This window comes from Bos indicus, chromosome 8, assembly GCF_029378745.1.
Source record: "Bos indicus isolate NIAB-ARS_2022 breed Sahiwal x Tharparkar chromosome 8, NIAB-ARS_B.indTharparkar_mat_pri_1.0, whole genome shotgun sequence".
Lineage (NCBI taxonomy): Eukaryota > Metazoa > Chordata > Mammalia > Artiodactyla > Bovidae > Bos > Bos indicus.
In genome coordinates, this window is record NC_091767.1 from 101,663,911 (window position 1) to 101,684,873 (window position 20,963).

Here is a 20,963-nt window from a genome sequence, read left to right on the forward strand (position 1 = left end):
AAGAAGTGTACAAGATTCTTTTAGCACCATTGTTCATAATAGGAAAAAAAAAAAAACCTGGAAACCCTCCTCAAGGTCCATAAACAGTAGAATGACTAAATACCTAATAGTATCGGTTCAGTTCAGTCACTCAGTCGTGTCTGACTCTGCGACCCCATGGACATGCTCATATGCAAAATATTGTATATTAAATAAAGTAAGTGTAACTGTTTACACCAGTATGGATAAGTCTCCATGTTTTGTGAAATAAGCAAACTATAGAATGACATATACTGTATGAAGGGCTTCCCTGGTAGCTCAGCTGGTAAAGAATCCACTTGCAATGCAGGAGACCCCGGTTCAATTTCTGGGTCAGGAAGATACCCACACCAGTATTCTTGGGCTTCCCTGGTGGCTCCCTTTATTCCTCCCTGGTAAAGAATCCACCTGCCAGTGCAGGAGATGTAGGTTCCATCTCTGTGTCAGGAAGATCCCCTGGAGTAGAAAATGGCAGCCCACTCCAGTATTCTTGCCTGGAAAACCCCATGAACTGCGGAGTCTGGTGCGCTGAAGTCTATGGGGGCGCAAAAGAGTCAGATATGACTTAGCAACTAAAACAACAAACAGCAACAACAAAAATGAAATTCTTTTTTGAGGGGAAGAAAGAATGTGTTTATTTCCTAGGGCTGCCATAACAAAAGACCACCGATTGAGTGGCTTCAAATGGAGATTTATTTTAAGTTCTGAAGACTTGAAGTCTGAAGTCCAGGTGTTAGCAGTGCCCTAGCAATGCTAGTGTTCCCTCTGAAATTATGAGCAGAACCCTTACTTGCCTCTCCCTAGCTCTGGTTATCATCGGCAGTCCTTGGCATTCTTAGTTGGTGGCTGCTTTACTCCACTCTCCACTTCTGTCGTCACACGGTGTCTTCCCTGTGTGTCTGTCTGTATGTAGTCTTTCTTCCTCTTACAAAGGCACAGTCAAACTGAAGTAAGGATCCACCTACTGTCAGACGGTAAAGCATCTGCCCACAATGTGGGAGACCTGGGTTCAATCCCTGGGTTGGGAAGATCCCCTGGAAAAGGAAATGGCAACCCACTCCGGTACTCTTGCCTAGAAAATTCCGTGGATGGAGGAGCCTGGTGGGCTACAGTCCATGGGGCTGCCAAAAGTTGGACACGACTGAGCGACTTCACTTTCTTTTCTTCCTACTCCTGTATGACCTCATTGTAACTAATTCTATCTGCAGCAACCCTGTTTCCAAATAAGGTCTCATTAGGGGACGCTGGAGATTAGGACTTCAAAATACCCTACCACTTTGGTAGATAAAATTCAATCTATGACAGGGAGGTACAATTGTATTTTGGTGAATACAGTTCAATTTATAATAGCGAAATAGTGTTTGCTGAATTGGGGTTCAAAATCGATCATACGTGTTCATACACATAAGTGTTCAAAACTGTTCTTAGCTCCCACACTGTACACAAACAGATGGAGGGTCGGATTTGGCCCCTGGCTTAGACATAGATAAGTAGGTATTAGGAATAATGAAAAAAAAAAAAGGCAAAGAAATTAGTAATAATATTTAAAGTAGTTGTTACTTTGTGGGTCGGAAGGAAGAAGAAGGATAGAGAGGAGTAAACAGGTGGCTTCTAGGGTATTGATAATGTTCTATTTCTTGGTATGCTTTTTATTTTGATCTTTAAGCTTTACACATTATTTATATATATTTTTTGTATTTTGTGGGTTTTTTTTTTTTTTACTAAAAGTAGTAAAAAGAACACCTCTTTATTCCCCTTCTTTTTTATTAAACCGTTTATTTCTTGTTTTGAAACACTTCTCCCACTTTTACCTCTGAACTTGCTTCTAAAGTGTAGTCTTTCTGATCTTGGCAAAAGCCTTACATTCTTTCCTAGCAAGCCTGCTTATCTGTTACCCTTGTCTCTGGTTACTGCCCCTTTTTCTGTTAGTCATTGTCACTTTGCTGCCCTCTCTTCAGCCTTCTCCTTGAACTTTATATGCCTTTAGAAAGTAAATAAGAAATGGGTTTCCCGCTCTGACTTAATTCAGGTTTTCTTCTCATCTAACACCTGAATAAGTAGAAAGTTAAAAGTGGGTGGTTGGATATATTATAAAAAAAGGGAATGGGCACGGAGAACTTCCCTCACATTTGGATCAGAGAATCTTTTGAACAACACCCACAGTTCTTTGTCAGCTTCCTATGTTTGTTTGTTTAACATCATTATTGAGATGTAATTCACGCACCACACAATTTACCCATTTAAAGTACACAATTAAATGGTATAGTCACAGAGTTGTGTACACGCCACAGTCAACTTTAAAATATTTTTTCTATCCAAGAAAGAAAGCCCGTACCCCTCCTCCTCCCACCCCCAGTCCCAGGCAGCCTCTAGTCCTGTGTGTCTCTAGGTGTGCCTCTTCTGGACGTTTCATATAAATGGAATCATACATTATGAAGGCCTTGTGATGGCTTCTTTCACTGAGCATGTTTTCAAAGTTCATCCATGTGGACAGATCAGTACTTCATTCCCTTTTATTGCTGAATGTATCCCTTTGTGTGTATTGATTTATAACACATTTTCAGTTCAGTTCAGTTCAGTCGCTCAGTCGTGTAAGACTCTTTGTGACCCCATGGACTGCAGCACTCCAGGCTTCCCTGTCCATCATCAATTCGCGGAGCTTGCTCAAACTCATGTCCATTGGGTCGGTGATGCCATCCAACCATCTCATTCTCTGTCACCCCCTTCTCCTCCTCCCTTCAATCTTTGCCAGCATCAGGGTCTTTTCCATTGAGTCAGTTCTTTGCATCAGGTGGCCAGAGTATTAGAGTTTCAGCTTCAGCATCAGTCCTTCCAATGAATATTCAGGACTGATTTCCTTTAGGATGGATTGGTTGGATCTCCTTGCAGTCCAAGGGACTCTCAAGAGTCTTCTCCAACACCACAGTTCAAAAGCATCAATTCTTCGGCACTCAGCTTTCTTTATAATCCAACTCTCACATCCATACATGACTACTGGAAAAACCATAGCTCTGACTAGACAGACCTTTGTTGGCAGAGTAATATCTCAGCTTCTTAATATGCTGTCTAAGTTGGTCATAGTTTTTCTTCCAAGGAGCAAACATCTTTTAATTTCATGGCTGCAGTCACCATCAGTGATTTTGGAACCCCTCAAAATGAAGTCTGTCACTGTTTCCATTGTTTCCCCATCTATCTTCCATGAAGTGATGGGACTGGAAGTTATGATCTTAGTTTTCTGAATATTGAGTTTTAAGCCAACTTTTTCACTCTCCTCTTTCACTTTCATCAAGAGACTCTTTAGTTCTTCACTTTCTGCCATAAGGGTGGTGTCATCTGCATATCTGAGATTATTGATATTTCTCCCAGCATTCTTGATTCCAGCTTGTCCTTCATCCAGCCCAGCATTTCTCATGATGTACTTTGCATATAAGTTAAATCAGCAAGGTGACAATATACAGCCTTGACGTACTCCTTTCTTGATTTGGAACCAGTCTGTTGTTCTGTGTCTAGTTCTAACTATTGCTTCTTGACCTGCATACAGATTTCTCAGGAGGCAGGTAAGATGGTCTGATATTCCCATCTCTTTAAGAATTTCCCACAGTCTGTTGTGATCCACACAGACAAAGGCTTTGATGTAGTCAATAAAGCAGAAGTAGATGTTTTTCTGGAACTCTCTTGCTTTTTCGATGATCCATCAGATGTTGGCAATATGATCTCTGGCTCCTCTGCCTTTTCTAAATCCAGGTTGAACATCTGGAATTTCATGGTTCACATACTGTTGAAGCATGGCTTGGAGAGAATTTTGAGCATTACTTTGCTAGCGTGTGAGATGAGTGCAATTGTGCAGTAGTTTGAACATTCTTTGGCATTGCCTTTCTTTGGGATTGGATTGAAAAGTGACCTTTTCCAGTTCTGTGGCCACTGCTGAGTTTTCCAAATTTGCTGGCATATTGAGTGCGGCACTTTCACAGCATCATCTTTTAGGATTTGAAATAGCTCAACTGAAATTCCATTGCCTCCAGTAGCTTTGTTTGTAGTGATGCTTCCTAAGGCCCACTTGACTTCGCATTCCAGGGTGTCTGGTTCTAGGTCATTGATCACACCATCATGGTTATCTGGGTCATGAAGCTCTTTTTTTGTATAGTTCTGTGTATTGTTTCCACCTCTTCTTAATAACTTATGCTTCTGTTAGGTCCATACCATTTCTGTCCTTTATTGTGCCCATTTTTGCATGAAATGTTCCCTTGGTATCTCTCATTTTCTTGAAGAGATCTCTAGTCTTTCCCATTCTATTGTTTTCCTCTATTTCTTTGCATTGATCACTGCTGCTAAGTCGCTTCAGTTGTGTGAGTCTGTGCAACCCCATAGATGGCCTCCCACTAGGCTCCCCCGTCCCTGGGATTCTCCAGGCAAGAACACTGGAGTGGGTTGCCATTTCCTTCTCCAATGCATGTAAGTGAAAAGTGAAAGTGAAGTCGCTCAGTCGTGTCCAACTCTTAGCAACCTCATGGACTGCAGCCTACCAGGCTCCTCTGTCTATGGGATTTTCCAGGCAAGAGTACTGGAGTGGGGTACCGTTGGCTTTCTTATCTCTCCTTACTGTTCTTTGGAACTCTGCATTCAGATGGGTATATCTTTCCTTTTCTGCTTTGCCTTTAGCTTCTCTTCTTTTCTCAGCTATTTGTAAGGCCTCTGTAGACAACCATTTTGCCTTTTTGCACTTTTTTTTCTTGGGGATGGTCTTGATCACTGCCTCCTGTACAATGTCACAAACCCCCGTCTGTAGTTCTTTAGGTACTGTGTCTATCAGATCTAATTCCTTGAATCTATTTGTTACTTATACTGTATAATCATAAGGAATTTGGTTTAGGTCATACATGATCAGTCTAGTGGTTTTCCCTACTTTCTTCAATTTAAGTCTGAATTTGGCAGTAATGAGTTCATGATCTGAGCCACAGTCAGGTCCTGGTCTTGTTTTTGCTGACTTTATAAGGCTTCTCCATCTTTGGCTGCAAAGAATATAATCAGTCTGATTTTTCTGTTGACCATATAGTGATGTCCGCGTGTAGAGTCTTCTCTTGTGTTGTTAAAGAGGATGTTTCCTATAAGAAGTGCATTGTCTTGGCAAAACTCTGTTAGCCTTTGCCCTGCTTCATTTCGTACTCCAAGGCCAAATTTGCCTGTTACCCCAGGTATCTCTTGACTTCCTACTTTTGCATTCTAGTCCCCTATAATGAAAAGGACATCCCTTTTGAGTGTTAGTTCTAGAAGGTCTTGTAGGTCTTCATAGAACCAGTCAACTTCAGCTTCTTCAGCATTACTGGTTGGGGCATAGACTTGGATTACAGTGATATTGAATGGTTTGTCTTGCAAACAAACAGAGATCATTCTGTCGTTTTTTGAGATTGCACCCAAGTACTGCATTTCAGACTTTTTTGTTGACTATGATGGCTACTCCATTTCTTCTAAGGGATTCCTGCCCACAGTAGTAGACATAATGGTCATCTGAGTTAAAGTTGCCCATTCCAGTCCATTTTAGTTCACTAGTTCCTAAAATGTCCATGTTCATTCTTGCCATCCCCTGTTTGACCACTTCCAATTTGCCTTGATTAATGAACCTAACATTCCAGGTTCCTATGCAATATTGCTCTTTACAACACTGGACCTTGCTTCCATCACCAGTCACATCCACAACTGGGCATCATTTTTACTTTGGCTCCATCTCTTCATTCTCTCTGGAGTTATTTCTCTACTCTCCTCCAGTAACATATTGGGCACCTACTGACCTGGGGAGTTCATCTTTCAGTGTCATATCTTTTTGCCTTTTCATACTGTTCATGGGGTTCTCAAGGCAAGAATGCTGAAGTGGTTTGCCATTCCCTTCTCCAGTGGACCACGTTTTGTCAGAACATCTTCTCCACCGTGATCCATCCATCTTGGGTGGCCCTGCATGGCAAGGCTCATAGTGTTATTGAGTTAGACAAGGCTACAGTCCCTGTGATCAGTTATATATAACACATTTTACTTTATCCATTCATCAGGTGATGGACATTTAAGTTGTTTCCACTCTAGCTATTATAAGCAATGATGAGCATCTGTTAAATAATTATTAGCTTTTACGTAATTCCTTTTAAGTGGTATGTATTCATTGCAGAAAACTGAAAAACCCTGAAGAATATAAAGACTATGATAAAATTTATTCATAATCCCACCATTCAAAAGTAAGGTCCTTTTACAAATTTTTCAAAAAAAAACTTTAACACTTTTTCTGTGGGGAAAAAAATATATGTTCATGTAGTTCATTAATTCCTCATTTCTTTTTAAGATTTACTCATTTGAGCAGATTTTGTTTGCAAAAATCATAGCAAATCCGGCCACTGCAGTTATAATAATTTATAGATCATTATATAATGGGAGTAATCAGGTATCAGATGGGGAAGGAGGAGGGTTTAGAGAAAGTTTGATAGAAGAGGAAACATGTTTTGTGAATATGTGCATGAGTTTTTGGTACTGATATCAATAAATAGAAACTTTGAGATTTCTAATAAGGCCATATTTGTTCTGTTGTAGGAAGTTAGCAGGATGTACTGTCTTCATCACAGGTGCAAGCCGTGGCATTGGCAAAGCGATTGCTTTGAAAGCAGCCAAGGATGGAGCAAACATAGTCATTGCTGCGAAGACTGCCCAGGCACACCCCAAACTTCCAGGCACCATCTATACTGCTGCTGAAGAAAGTATGTTTCAATAAATTGAGAATTTGCTGGAAAGTTTAATTATATCTTTCTGAAGTCTATCCTATAAATAATTTTATCTGGTTAAAGAAATATTTTGTCACCTTAGAGTGGTGTTTGGGGATCATTTTTCTCCCTAGCTTTTTTAAGTAATGGGAGTGATTTCCATTAAAAATCATATGTCATGAGGCCAGTGGTTCTTGGATGAGAGCAAAGAGCAGAAGAGTGGAAGCAGAGGAAAGAATTTAAGAGGTGTATGGTGTGAATGAAAAAACGCTCCATGTTACCTGTTCTCTGCATAATTTGCAAGTCATTATTTTAATACTTTCAGGTCACAAACAGTTATTTTTTTTCTTTTAAAAAAGTTATTTACTTTTAATTGAAGGATAATTGCTTTACAATACTGTGTTGGTTTCTCCCGGACATCATCATGAATCAGCCATAGATATACATATGTGCCCTCCCTCCTGAACCTCCCTTCCGTCTCCCACCCCATCCTACCCCTCTAGGTTGTTACCGAGCCGAGGGAACACAAATAGTTATTGAGTGCTTATATTCAAGGCACTGTGCCAGGAGTGAGGGCTTCAGCTTCAGCTGATATGCTCGTTTTGTTAGTTATGTTAATAGTGCTGTGGTTATGTAAAGGGAATACATATGAAGCAATTATGAATGAAGTGATGCCTGGGATTTGTTTTGAAACATACCAGCAAAAAACGAAACAGAATTGGTGGTAGATAAATTTACTGCAAAACATGGTCAATCATTGAAGATAGTTAATGGATTCATGATAGTTCATTATACTATTCTTTATATTTTTGTACATTTTAGGAAATTTTCCATAGTAAACATCTTTTAAATTACCTTCCCCCCTTATTTCTTTTTAATAGCATTTTTAAAAATTGCCCTCTTTTTTGTTTGTTTTTTAAATAGAGATGACCTGGCTAGTCTGTAGATGGCTATGAATTCAGTCTGTCCTACAGCAGGACAGAGTTGCTAGTAGTTGGAAGACATCATTATTTATACTGATTTTCTGAAAATGGGGTACTTTTTCCTTTTGACTTATGTCAGAGGTGTGGTATCGATGAAAGTTTTAACATTTGAATGCATCTTTATTTATCCTTTGTAGTCAAAGCAGCTGGAGGAAAGGCCTTGCCATGTATTGTTGATGTAAGAGATGAAGAGCAAATCAGCAGTGCTGTGGAGAAGGCAGTGGAAAAATTTGGAGGTAGTGCCTTCATTCTGAGATAATTATTGAATATTGGTAAAGTATCGGTATAACTATCACTTTAATTTTTAACTTTCTTTTGATATTTTTACTCTTTAAGTCTTCAGAGTATAGCCAGAAATAAGTATTTGTTCCTACAGAAGCACAGTTTAAAACCATCTGATGAGTAACTGAATAATTGTTAAAAATTATTTTTAATATAACCAATCTCCCATCCAAGGTAAAGTTAAGACCTTGACCATAACATATACATCTATACCCCAGATCCCATCCACTTGTTTTCACGTAACCCATCATTTGATGACTTTTTAATATTTATTGAGTAAAGTGCAGATTACCTATTGGCTTTCAAGACATTTCGCATTCTGATGTTAACAGACGTGTTTTGGCTCCATATTCTTTCTATATGCCTATGTAAACTCCCTAATCCAGCCAAAAGAGTTTGCTTCCATTTCCTTACCTTAATTTTGTCTCTTCATCTTTTCTCATCCCATTCCTGAAGCTCCTCAATGACCACTCCTCCACCTCCCACCCTTCCTGAAATGACCCCTTCTTTTTCTTTAGAAATATTTGTGCTTAAATCTCATCTACTTCATGAAGCCAATTTCCCAACTATGCAAAGTAATCACAAATGTACATTTTTCTTTCTCTGAATTCGTAGAACATTCCTTTGGTCCTCTTCTTGTAAAACTTCAGATCTTAGTATTTTTTCTTTTCCCCAAATTAATTCGTAATCTCCTAGAAGGCAAGTATTGGGAGTTGAACTAAGACTTTGATGGTATTATAGCATGGTATTTAGCTGTGTCCAAATCCTGTCCAAACCATTACCATTCTCTCCTTATATTATTCCAGACTGTATGTATATGCAGAGGATATTGGGGAACAAGGTAATGCTTTATTAGCAAGTCTCATGCTTATAACCGCTAATGGAGAGTGCTATGTTCTTCTGGACTGGAGCACAAAGCTTTGACTCAAATGGGATCTCTTCCTTTAAATTCAGAATCTTACCCCTGGCTGGCAACCTTTCCCAAAGTAATGTGAATGCCCCTGAGAGAAGACGAGAGAGAATGCAAAATTACTGGGTGTTTTTTTTTTTTTTCCTTCTTCTTCTTACTGATAGGGTCCAAAATATGAAGGAAGAAGAAGAAGCCACATTCAAATGGGGGACCTTTATCTAAAATAACTTCTACCTACTAGGAAAAGTGACCAATTAGTGCCAGTTAGGACTTTACCTAATTAGTTTGAAAGTGAGACTTCTACCTACTAGGAAAAGTGACCAATTAGTGCCAATTAGGATTTAACCTAATTAGTTTAGCCACTCCTTTTTAGGGAGGAATTAAGGGATAAGGTGGTGAGGGTAGAAGAATAGAGCTTTTCCTTCCTCTGTATTCATCCAGTTTTAGTTCTTTCCATTGATCCATTGGTTCTGTCAACTGAGAGTGAATTTATCCTTTCTGGAGATGGAGATCATCAGAATGTAGGGGAGGACTGCTACCACCTTTGTCTGTGCCCTTTCTCAGTCTTAGTTTCTGTCCTCTAATTCTGTTAGAGAACATGAACAGTTCAGTTGTTGTCTGGTGTTGTCCCAAGAAACCTCTGAAATGGGTCAGGATGGACATTAACTATAGATACTGAAGGCCATACCAACTTCCCATCTTGAATTCTAGCTGGATCCAGAAGGAGTTACACATTGTGTATTAGTGACAGCATAGTCCAAAAATATGCACCTGAGTGTCAAAATGTGAAGACCTCCACTTTCTAGGTTGGGGCTCTTCCAGAGTAGCTGGCATCTCACAAGTTTGTTTCTTCTCCTGTTGTTGCCACAGAGAATTTAAAGAGCCAAACTGAAATCTCTTTCTTGGAAGAATTAAAGCCCAGAAATCTCTCCTCTCCAATTTCCTAACTCTGTTTTGTCCCAGCCAAGGAAGTTTCACTCAGATGCATGGATGGTCTCGATTGGTTTAGCCACCATGGCTTAGATTGTCTTCCATTGAACCCGGCATCATTCCTTCAGCATCTTCAGTGTGGGATTGATCCAGCTTTGTCTATCAAGTGATCTACTTTCCCAGGAACAGACAGAGAAGATGAAAGGGACCAAAGCAAATCTTGTTTTTTGTTTCTTCAGAAGCCAGTTGATCCATATTAATTGATTTGGCATTCATATCCTGGAACTTAGCTGAGTTGGTAGAAATCTTCAGTCAAGAAGATATGCTTTGGACTTCCCTGGTCGTCCAGTGGTTAGGACTTTGCCTTCCAATGCAGGGAGTGCAGGTTCAATCCCTGGTCAGGGAGCTACGGTTCCATATGCCTCGCAGCCAAAAAACCAAAACATAATCAAGAGGTATGGTAAGAAGTTCAGTGAAGACTTTAAAAAAAGAGAAGATATACTTTTCATATCTTTGGGGGAAGAAAATCTGCCAATGTATTTTGCTTCCTGTTGTTGAGATGGGCATCTGAAACACTTCTGTTTTCTTGCTAAAGTGCAAATTGGTGGTGGAGTTACCTCTCTTGGAATCTTCCCTAACATTTCCTTCCCTCCTCCTTAGGATCCACGTTGATGTATTTAAAATATTTTGCTTTCCATTTGCCCATGAACTTCTGCTTTTCTGGCGTAATGATGCAGAATCTTAATTCTTTGGTGAGCTCTGCTCAGCAACTCAACTGCTGCTACCTCCTAATCAGGATGGATGTCACATTTATGAGATGATTCAAGGCCTGCTCTTTTCTTCTCTCTGTATTTTTTTCCTCTAGATCTTCCAAGCCTTTATTTTTGGTTTGTTTGGTTTCAGTTCCATGCTGTGGTTGCTGCTGTTATGGTGTGGTTTGGAGTTTTGTAGGCCTTTGAAGTCTGCCTTTTAGAGAAGACTACCTTTCTCCTAACTTTTCTCTCTGCCAGGGAATTATCCTTAACAAAGTCCTGAGCAGTGGATGATGCTTTCCCTGTGCCCCTTGGGGACCTCTGCCACATAGTACTGCCTATCATCTTGCCTTCCTTCATCTTCATAGTTTTTACGCCTTGAGTAGATTACACTATTTCATCAACCACAGATATAATATTTCCTGCCATCTTTTTTTCTGCAGCAGGCATACATGCCTTTTATTCTGTATCATTTCCCACCATTGTGCCCTGATTCATTAAAAAAATTTTTCTTTTTGGCTGTACCATGTGGCATGTGGAGTCTTAGTTCCCCAGCTAGGGACTGAACCTGTGCCCTTTGCATTGGAAGCCTGGAACCTTAACCACTGGACCACCAGGGAAGTCCCATCCCTGATCTGTTAGGTTGGTGCAGAAGTAATTATGGTTTCAGACCCTGAATCTTTATTAATCAAAATAGGAACCATTACAGTCAACACAATTTTGCCAACAAGAAATAAGTTTGTTTATCCTTGTAGTATAAAAATCCATGCTTTGGGATTCAACGAACTCTGGGAAAGCATTTTCTTCATCTTGTTGGTTGTAGAAGCATTTCCCCAGCAAAATGTCGTTGAGATGCTTGAAGAAGTGAGAGTTGGCTAGAGGACAGGTGACTATGGCAGATGAGGGAAAACTCTGTAGCCCAGTTCATTCAACTTTTCAAACGTTGGTTGTGCTAAGTGCAGTCAGGTGTTGTTGTAAAGAAGAATTGGGCCTTTTCTGTTGACCTGTGCTGGCTGCAGTCATTGAAGTTTTCTGTGCATCTCATCAATTTGCTGAGCATATTTCTCAGATATAGTGGTTTCGCTGGGATTCAGAAAGCTGTAGTGAACCAGGCTCGTAGCAGACCACCAAACAGTGACCATGACCCTTTTTCTGGTGCAGGTTTGGCTTTGGGAAGTGCTTTAGAGCTTCTTTTTGGTTCAGCCACTGAGCTGGTCATGGCCAGTTGTTGTGTAAATTCCACTTTTTGTCACGTCACAATCCAATTGAGAAATGGTTTGTTGTTGTTGCATACAATAAAAGAAGACAGCACTTAAATGATTTTTTTTGATTTGCTGTCAGCTCATGAGGCACCCGCTTATCAAGTTTTTTCATTTTCATGTTTCCAATTTGCTTCAACTGCCAAATGACCACAGAATGGTCTGTTGAGTTCTTGGGTAACTTCTTGTGTAGTTGTAAGAGGACCAGCTTCAGTTATCCTCTCAATTGGTCATTGTCAGCTTCTGATGGTTGGCCACTACTCTCCTCATCTTCAAGGCTCTCATCTCCTTTGCAAAACTTCTTGTACCACCACTGCACTGAACGTTCATTAGTAGTTCCTGGGCCAAATGCATTGTTGATGTTGTGAGTTGTCTCTGCTGCTTAATGACCCATTTTGAACTTACATAAGAAAATCTCTTGAGTTTTGCTTTTTGTCTAACATTATTTCCATAGTCTAAAATACATATAAAATAAGCAACAAGTAATAATTCATTAGCAAGAAATGTGCATTAAAATGATATATAACATAATCACATTTATTTAAGAATATATTTCAATATCAAATGGCAGAGTTCAACAATGCAAAACCTAAATTACTTTTGCACCAACCTAATATTTTTATTTGGCTCATCTGAGTCTAAAAATTTTGTTACCCCTTAATTGGACCCAGGTTTTTTTTCTTTATCATTGGCAAGTCAGATCCAGTTTGCACAATCTGTAGCTTCAGTCCTCATCTACTTTCATTTGCTTTGGGGCTCACTAGAGGATTTATTTGGCAAAAAACAGAACTATATTCAGCAACATGGAACTGAACATTATTTTTCCTACAAAGTTAAAAGCACATTGTATCTCCTTTCTGACCACTTGCCCAGTCCCCATTTCTTTGAGAGAGAAAGCTTCATCTAAATTATTTCATCTGATTGTTAATTGTCATTTGTAACTTTATTGCTACTTCAGTCTCGGGTATTCCTTTAGAAAGGTGGATGAATTCATTACATATTCTAATGTATTGTCTATGGATTATAAGATAAAGTCAAGCATGTATCTGCTAATACTTTTCAAGTAAAAGTAAAAGACCTGTTTTAAAACTGAAAAGTTAAAGACCTGTCTTTAAACTTAGAAATGCCTTAATAGTAGGCTTCCCTGGTGGCCCAGATGATAAAGAATCTGCCTGCAATTCAGAGACCCATGTTCTATTCCTGTGTCAGGAAGATCCCCTGGAGAAGAAAATGGCAACCCACTCCAGTATTCTTGCCTGGAGAATTCCATAGACAGAGGAGCTTGGTGGGCTACAGTCCATGGGGTCGCACAGAGTCGAACATGACTGAGCGACTATCACTCACTCACTCACTCACTCACTCATAATAACCTCATTTAAACCATTATTCACACAATGTGAGAGAGGGGCAAAGCAAAGTCAAGAGAATAGTAAAAGACATTTATGGCAACAGTCTAACCCCAGCAATAGAAGTTGTCATATATCTATTTGACAAAATATTGAATGTTCTTTAAAAAGAATTTTGGCAGCAACGTGGATGCAACTAGAGATGATCATACTAAATGAAGTAAGTCAGAAAGAGACATACCCTGTAGTATTACTTATATGTGGGATCTAAAATATGATACAAATGAACTTATCTATGAAACAGAAACAGACGCACAGACACAGAGAACAGACCTGTGGTTGCCAGGTGGGAGAGGGGTGGGGAGGGAAGGACTGGGAGTTTGGTATCAGCAGGTACAAACCATTACATATAGAATGGATGAGCAACGAGATCCAACCGTATAGTTCAGGGAGCTATATTCAATATCCTGAGATAAAGCATAATGGAAAAGAACATAAAAAAGAATGTATATATATGTAAAACTGAGTCACTTTACTGTATATCAGAAATTGACATTGCAAATCAACGTTACTTTAGTTTGAAAAAAAATGAATTATGAAGGCCATGTAGAAGTGCAAAAATGTGTTGAGATGCTTTTGTATTTTACCATTTTCATTTAACATTATTTAAGCTTGTAGCCATAAATGTTACATATGGATAAGGACTAGATAGAATATGCAGAAATAATTATGATTCTAGATTTAATTTATTTTGTGTATAAGTTTATCTACTTTGATGATTTGCCTAGAATTGAAACTCTGAGTCATTTCTATTTTCCCAGTTCCAAGACCAGAAAGGAGCTCTTTCATTTAAGTAAGGGCCTTCAAGGGAGAAGGGAGACCGGTGTCCTTGGAAGGAAGGCAGACCTTGGAAAGATGCTGGAGAGGAGGGAAAATTTTAAGGAAGTTGACCTAAGGTTTTGGAGACAAAGAGGGAATTAAGAGATCAGGAATTAAGAGAACAGATAAGGACGGAAGCGACAAACTACTGAGGACTAAGCGTCTTTGTGGTTTCCTGTGGAGCCCTGATGATGGGCTGACTTCACAGTGCCAGTGAAAATCATTTGCGTGCTGTTTTGACATAGCTACTGAGTCCTACGCTGGGAAATTGGTCAGTCATATTATCTAAAAGAAGTGTTTGTGAACTCAGGATTCAACTGTATAAATATTGTTTATTTCTTTCTGTTGTAAAGTCTAAATGACATTACTAAGAAGTTGATTATTTGAAAACAGGAATTGATATTTTGGTGAATAATGCCAGTGCAATTAGCTTGACCAACACATTGGAAACACCTACGAAGAAAGTGGATTTGATGATGAACGTCAACACCAGAGGCACCTATCTTACGTAAGTTGAAGAGCTGTGGGACAGACTTTCCTGGTGGTCCAGTAGCTAAGATTCCTTGCTCCTAATGCAGGAGGTCCAGGTTCGATCCCTGGTCAGGAACTAGATGCCACGTGATACAGCTAATACCCGGAGCGGCCAAATAAATACTTAAAAGAAAAAAATGGCTATGAGTGTTGCAGTGCTTTGTCAGAGAACTAGTTGTGAACATATTTGAATAAGGTTAGCAATCAGTTTGAAATCTAGTCAATCCTTATTTGTATTTCTAAGTTTTAATTAAACATATCATCTCCAATGGGCTTCCCTCATAGTTCAGATGGTAAAGAATCCACCTGCAGTGCAGAAGACCTGGGTTTGATCCCTAGGTTAGGAAAATCCCCTGTAGAAGGGAATGGCTACCCACCCCAGTATTCTTGCCTGGAAAATTCCATGGGCTGAGAAGCCTGGAGGGCTACAGTCCATGGGGTCGCAAAGAGTCAGACACAACTGAGCAACTAACACTTAACTTATCATCTCCAGTATTATATGTGTTTGTATCATGTTAAATGCATGCTTATAGAGATTCTATAATAAGGCTCAACTGTATTTTTGAACAGTTGATCTTTCTTATACCCAGCTCACTTTATTCATTTATTCAAATGCCCTGTAGGCCTTTGAGCTTACAGCACTCAAAATAACATGATTCATGTGAAAGCTAAGAAGTGCAGTGCCTAGCACACAGTGAACTTAGCTGCTTTATTAAGCTCAAGATACTAGTATCTAAGTGTGGCGCTGAGTTTTCAGTATAATGAGTAAGATAGGGCATGTTGCCATGGAAAATGTACCTGGTTAGGGTTAGTGATGCTGAGGGTTAGGCAAGCAAAGTGCTGGTGGAAAGGTTTTGTCTAATAGATCAAAGGAGAAGCTCATGTTTATAATGTAAATAAAATGAACTTTTTCCTTTGAGTGTGAAATATGGTCTTATTGCTTGGAATAGGTTGTTCGTTTCCTATCAGTGTTTTGAGGTGCGGCTTCACTGTTCTAATGACTATCAGTGGTAATGTTGTTTGTCCTTCTTTCTCACTCCCATAATTATGAAGTACCTCTGGAATGGAAAAACAATATGTACAAAAACCCTTTACTTTAGTGATATTAATTGTATTTGGTTTATAAACTTAAAATGACATTGTAGATGGTAACAAGAATTTTGTACATTAATAAGAAAGAAACTAACTTAAGAAGAATGGACTAGTTTCAAGTCCTAGAAGTTATTGAATGTGAAATAAAACTAAACACTATGAAGTTAGTAAGCTACAATATGTTATTAAGCTGTGTATTATAGCTTAATAGTTAAATATTTGAAAATATTGGACCTGTGTCTTTTGTAAAATACCTATCTTTTTGAATGGGATTTTTAAAAAAACAACTAAAATTGCCCCCAAAGGAATATTGCATTGTGTGTTGGCACAAATTAAGTTTGGTAATGTGTTGAGAATTAATATTATTAACTTACAGTTCCTTTGTGGTAGAAATACCATACCTACCAAGATGAAAAAAATCAGAATGTGTAAACTAATAATTTCAGTTGTTTATTTCATGTTTAATATATGTACTGTTCTAAGTACCTCATATATATTGTCTCATTTTAATCCTTTGGTCAGTCCTAGATAGTAGCAAGTATTACCAGCATTTGCAAATGAGAAAACTGAGAATCGGAATACTCTATGTATCTGCCCCAGATCACACAATGAAGGGCAGAAGGAGACTTTGAACCCAGGTCTGTCTGACTTGGAATGATGTAGTTGAAGATAATCTAAGTTGGATTTAAGCCTAATGTGCTACTTACTTGATTGTTTTCATCAGGCAGATCATATTCTCAGGCCATTATATAAAGTTTCAAAGGATGAATATTAGTTGCTTTTCCTATCTTCATTCTTGATAAATGGGAAAAAAGCCAACAAAAGTATCCTATAAATTACTGAACAAGTTCAGTTGCTCTGTAGAAGTAGTTTAACATATGATTTAAAAAAGTAATGAAGCTGTTAGAAAGCTAGCATTTTGACTTGTGTTTTCTTTTGCTTTCAGATCTAAAGCATGCATTCCTTATTTGAAAAAGAGTAAAGTTGCTCATATCCTCAATCTCAGCCCACCTCTGAACCTGAATCCACTGTGGTTCAAACAGCACTGTGGTAGGTGGTAGGTGAGGGGATGACTTGTTTAGTCAATCTGTTTCACATTAAATCAGTGTATTGATGATGTAATCACAGTTTGTACATACTGATAACATTAAGTTTTCTCTGCAGAAGTTGGTAGCATTTTGGTAAGTAGATTCTTAATCTTTTATCTGTCAGTTTTTAAATGGAGGTATAATTTACATTAAATAAAATGCATAGTTGTTAATGGTTGAGTCTGATGAGTTTTGACAAATAGATACACCTGAATAACCAATACTCAAATGAAGATATGGATATCCACCATCCTGGAAAGCTCCCTCAAGTACCAGTGGGTGTGTTTTACTGTATATAACTTATTCTTCAATAAAGTTGATTAAGACTACCATGATTGACATGTATGCATTGCTATGTTTTAAATGGATAGCCAACAGCAACCTGCTGTCTGGATCAGGGAACTCTGCTCAATATTATGTGACAGCCTAAATGGGTAAGGATTTGGAAGGGAGTGGATATGTGTATACGCATAACTGGATCACTTTGCTGTATACCTAAAACTAGCACAGCATTGTTGATAAACTCATATAAAATAAAATTTAAAAAAAAACTGTCCATGAATTACTTTACTTTTCACACCTAATGATGTAAGATGAGTATGCTAAATAACAGGCCTTCCCCAGTATCTCAGTGGTAAAGAATCCACCTGCAATACAGGAGACATAGGAGACATAGGAGACATAGGTTCGATCCCTGGGTCAGGAAGGTCCCCTGGAAGAGGGCATGGCAACCCACTCCAGTATTCTTGCCTGGAGAATCCCATGGACAGAGGAGCCTGGCAGGTTATAGTCCATAGAGTTGCAAAGAGTCAGACATGACTGAAGTAACTGTGCTACAAAGACAGAAATATAGATCAATGGAACAAAATAGAAAGCCCAGAGATAAATCCACGCACATATGGACACCTTATCTTTGACAAAGGAGGCAAGAATATACAATGGATTAAAGACAATCTCTTTAACAAGTGGTGCTGGGAAAACTGGTCAACCACTTGTAAAAGAATGAAACTAGAGCACCTTCTAACACCATACACAAAAATAAACTCAAAATGGATTAAAGATCGAAACATAAGACCAGAAATTAAAAAACTCCTAGAGGAGAACATAGGCAAAACACTCTCCGACATACATCACAGCAGGATCCTCTATGACCCACCTCCCAGAATATTGGAAATCAAAGCAAAAATAAACAAATGGGACCTAATTAAACTTAAAAGCTTCTGCACAACAAAGGAAACTATAAGCAAGGTGAAAAGACAGCCTTCAGAATGGGAGAAAATAGTAACAAATGAAGCAACTGACAAACCACTAATCTCAAAAATATACAAGCAACTCCTACAGCTTAATTCCAGAAAAATAAATGACCTAATCAAAAAATGGGCCAAAGAACTAAATAGACATTTCTCCAAAGAAGACATACAGATGGCTAACAAACACATGAAAAGATGCTCAATATCACTCATTATCAGAGAAATGCAAATCAAAACCACTATGAGGTACCATTTCACGCCAGTCAGAATGGCTGCGATCCAAAAGTCTACAAGCAATAAATGCTGGAGAGGGTGTGGAGAAAAGGGAACCCTCTTACACTGTTGGTGGGAATGCAAACTAGTACAGCCACTATGGAGAACGGTGTGGAGATTCCTTAAAAAACTGGAAATAGAACTGCCTTATGATCCAGCAATCCCACTGCTGGGCATACACACTGAGGAAACCAGAAGGGAAAGAGACACGTGTACCCCAGTGTTCATTGCAGCACTGTTTATAATAGCCAGGACATGGAAGCAACCCAGATGTCCATCAGCAGATGAATGGATAAGAAAGCAGTGGTACATATACACAATGGAGTATTACTCAGCCATTAAAAAGAATACATTTGAATCAGTTCTAATGAGGTGGATGAAACTGGAGCCTATTATACAGAGTGAAGTAAGCCAGAAAGAAAAACACCAATACAATATACTAATGCATATATATGGAATTTAGAAAGATGGTAACAATAACCCTGTATACGAGACAGCAAAAGAGACACTGATGTATAGAACAGTGTTTTGGACTCTGTGGGAGAGGGAGAGGGTGGGATGATTTGGGAGAATGGCATTGAAATACGTATAATATCATATATGGAACAAGTCGCCAGTCCAGGTTCCATGCACGATACTGGATGCTTGGGGCTGGTGCACTGGGACGACCCAGAGGGATGGTATGGGGAGGGAGGAGGGAGGAGGATTCAGGATGGGGAACACATGTATACCTGTGGCGGATTCATTTAGATATTTGGCAAAACCAATACAATATTGTAAAGTTTAAAAATAAAATTAAAAAAAAATAAAAATAAAACCCTTAAAAAAAAAAAAGAAGTAACTGTGCTAAATAACAAGATTTATGTACAGGTGCCTCCTTTGAGTTTATTGTATCATATACTTACTCCTTATTTCAACATAATTCCATAAAATTTGGAAAGGAGGACATTTGGAATAAGAACCCACAGAACAAAACTAAAACAAGTTCTGTTTTAATTGACTCTGTTAAATGAATTTGCAACCTTTTGTTTATGTTTTACTAGAAGTAGTCTTGCCAGGAAAATCCCATGGACGGAGGAGTATGGTAGGCTGCAGTCCATGGGGTCGCTAAGAGTCGTGTCACTTTCCCTTTTCCCTTTCATGCATTGGAGAAGGAAATGGCAACCCACTCCAGTGTTCTTGCCTGGAGAATCCCAGGGACGGGGGAGCCTGGTGGGCTGCCGTCTATGGGGTCGCACAGAGTCGGACATGACTGAAGCGACTTAGCAGCAGCAGCAACAGCAGTTTTCCTTTAAATGGCCAGTTTCATTGAAAAAAGGATAAAAAAAGAAACAATAATGTAATTTATCCCCATAATATTCAGAGGAATAAAAGTTTATTACTGCCTCTTTTTTTTTAAACAATTACTAGGATGGAAATATGTTAAAGTAGTTCATCCCTGATATATATAAAATTATTTACATAGAAAACTGTTCTTTTAAAAATAGTACATTAAAAGTTTTTGTGAAATGAAGAAGTGAAGTTGCTCAGTCGTGTCCGTCTCTTTGTGACCCCATGGACTGTAGCCCACCAGGATCCTCGGTCCATGAGGTTTTCCAGGCATGAATACTGGAGTGGGTTGCTATTTCCTTCTCCAGGGGATCTCCCCTACCCAGGGATCGAACCTGGGTCTCCCGCGTTGTAGGCAGATGCTTTACCGTCTGAGCTACCAGGCAAGCCCAAAGTTTTTGTACTAATATAAATATTAAATAATTCTGAAAAATGTATCAAGGAAAAACAGTAATAGAAGGAAATTGGTTATTTATACTCACAAATTAATTTGTTTCCTAATTAAATTCTTGATGGTTTCTTTCAGCTTACACTATTGCTAAATATGGTATGTCTATGTGTGTACTTGGAATGGCAGAAGAATTTAAAGGTGAAATTGCAGTCAATGCATTGTGGCCTAGAACAGGTATGTACTTATGAAAGAAACCCATTTGTTGGATTCTCATTTACTGCCTTAGACACTCTCGGGTGGGTGCTGCTACCGCTAAGTCGCTTCAGTCGTGTCCGACTCTGTGCAACCCCATAGACGGCAGCCCACCGGGCTCTGCTGTCCCTGGGATTCTCCAGGCAAGAACACTGGAGTGGGTTGCCATTTCCTTCTCCAATGCATGAAAGTGACAAGTGAAAGTGAAGTTGCTCAGTCATGTCCGACTTAGCGACCCCATGGACTGCAGCCCACCAGGCTCCTCCATCCATGGGGTTTTCCAGGCAAAAGTACTGGGTGGGTGGGGTGGGTGCAAATGAGTAGATCATCAAAAGGAAACCTCAGTATGTCTGTTTGGAAACAAGTTCAGCTTTTTATTGTATGTGAAGGACCCTTTTCAGTCCTTCTATTTGACTACATGGTTGCTGTACTAGAAACACTAACACTGGAAGAGTCTCATAAAAGCCAATAGGAAGCCAGCTGCACTTCCCTAACCTTTTTTCCACCCTTGTCTTTGGTACCTTAAATTCTGCAGATCCTCTTGCAGTTACTTTTATTTTCTCCTCACACATCCCAGAAAATGCTTCTTTACTTTCTTGTACTCTTACTAATTTGTCTTTTTCCTTTATGAGAAGCTGACTTTTCTGTACTTTCACATAAG

The 20,963-nt window shown here is 39.0% G+C and overlaps 1 protein-coding gene across 3 annotated transcripts in view; it reads left to right on the forward strand.

Moving 5' to 3' along the window:
- HSDL2 (hydroxysteroid dehydrogenase like 2) overlaps positions 1-20,963 on the forward strand; it is a 60,645-nt gene that overhangs the window by 10,722 nt on the left and 28,960 nt on the right. For 2 of the 3 annotated variants that reach the window (XR_011568200.1, XM_019966726.2), the window contains exons 2-6: positions 6,589-6,752; positions 7,876-7,974; positions 14,490-14,604; positions 16,666-16,769; positions 20,186-20,284. Coding sequence is in view for 2 of the 3 variants with exons in the window: in XM_019966726.2 (XP_019822285.2) it covers positions 6,589-6,752; positions 7,876-7,974; positions 14,490-14,604; positions 16,666-16,769; positions 20,186-20,284 (581 nt within the window). In the remaining variant the exon portion in view is untranslated. The remainder of the gene's footprint in view (positions 1-6,588; positions 6,753-7,875; positions 7,975-14,489; positions 14,605-16,665; positions 16,770-20,185; positions 20,285-20,963) is intronic. The other variant, XM_019966727.2, reaches the window with a different exon arrangement.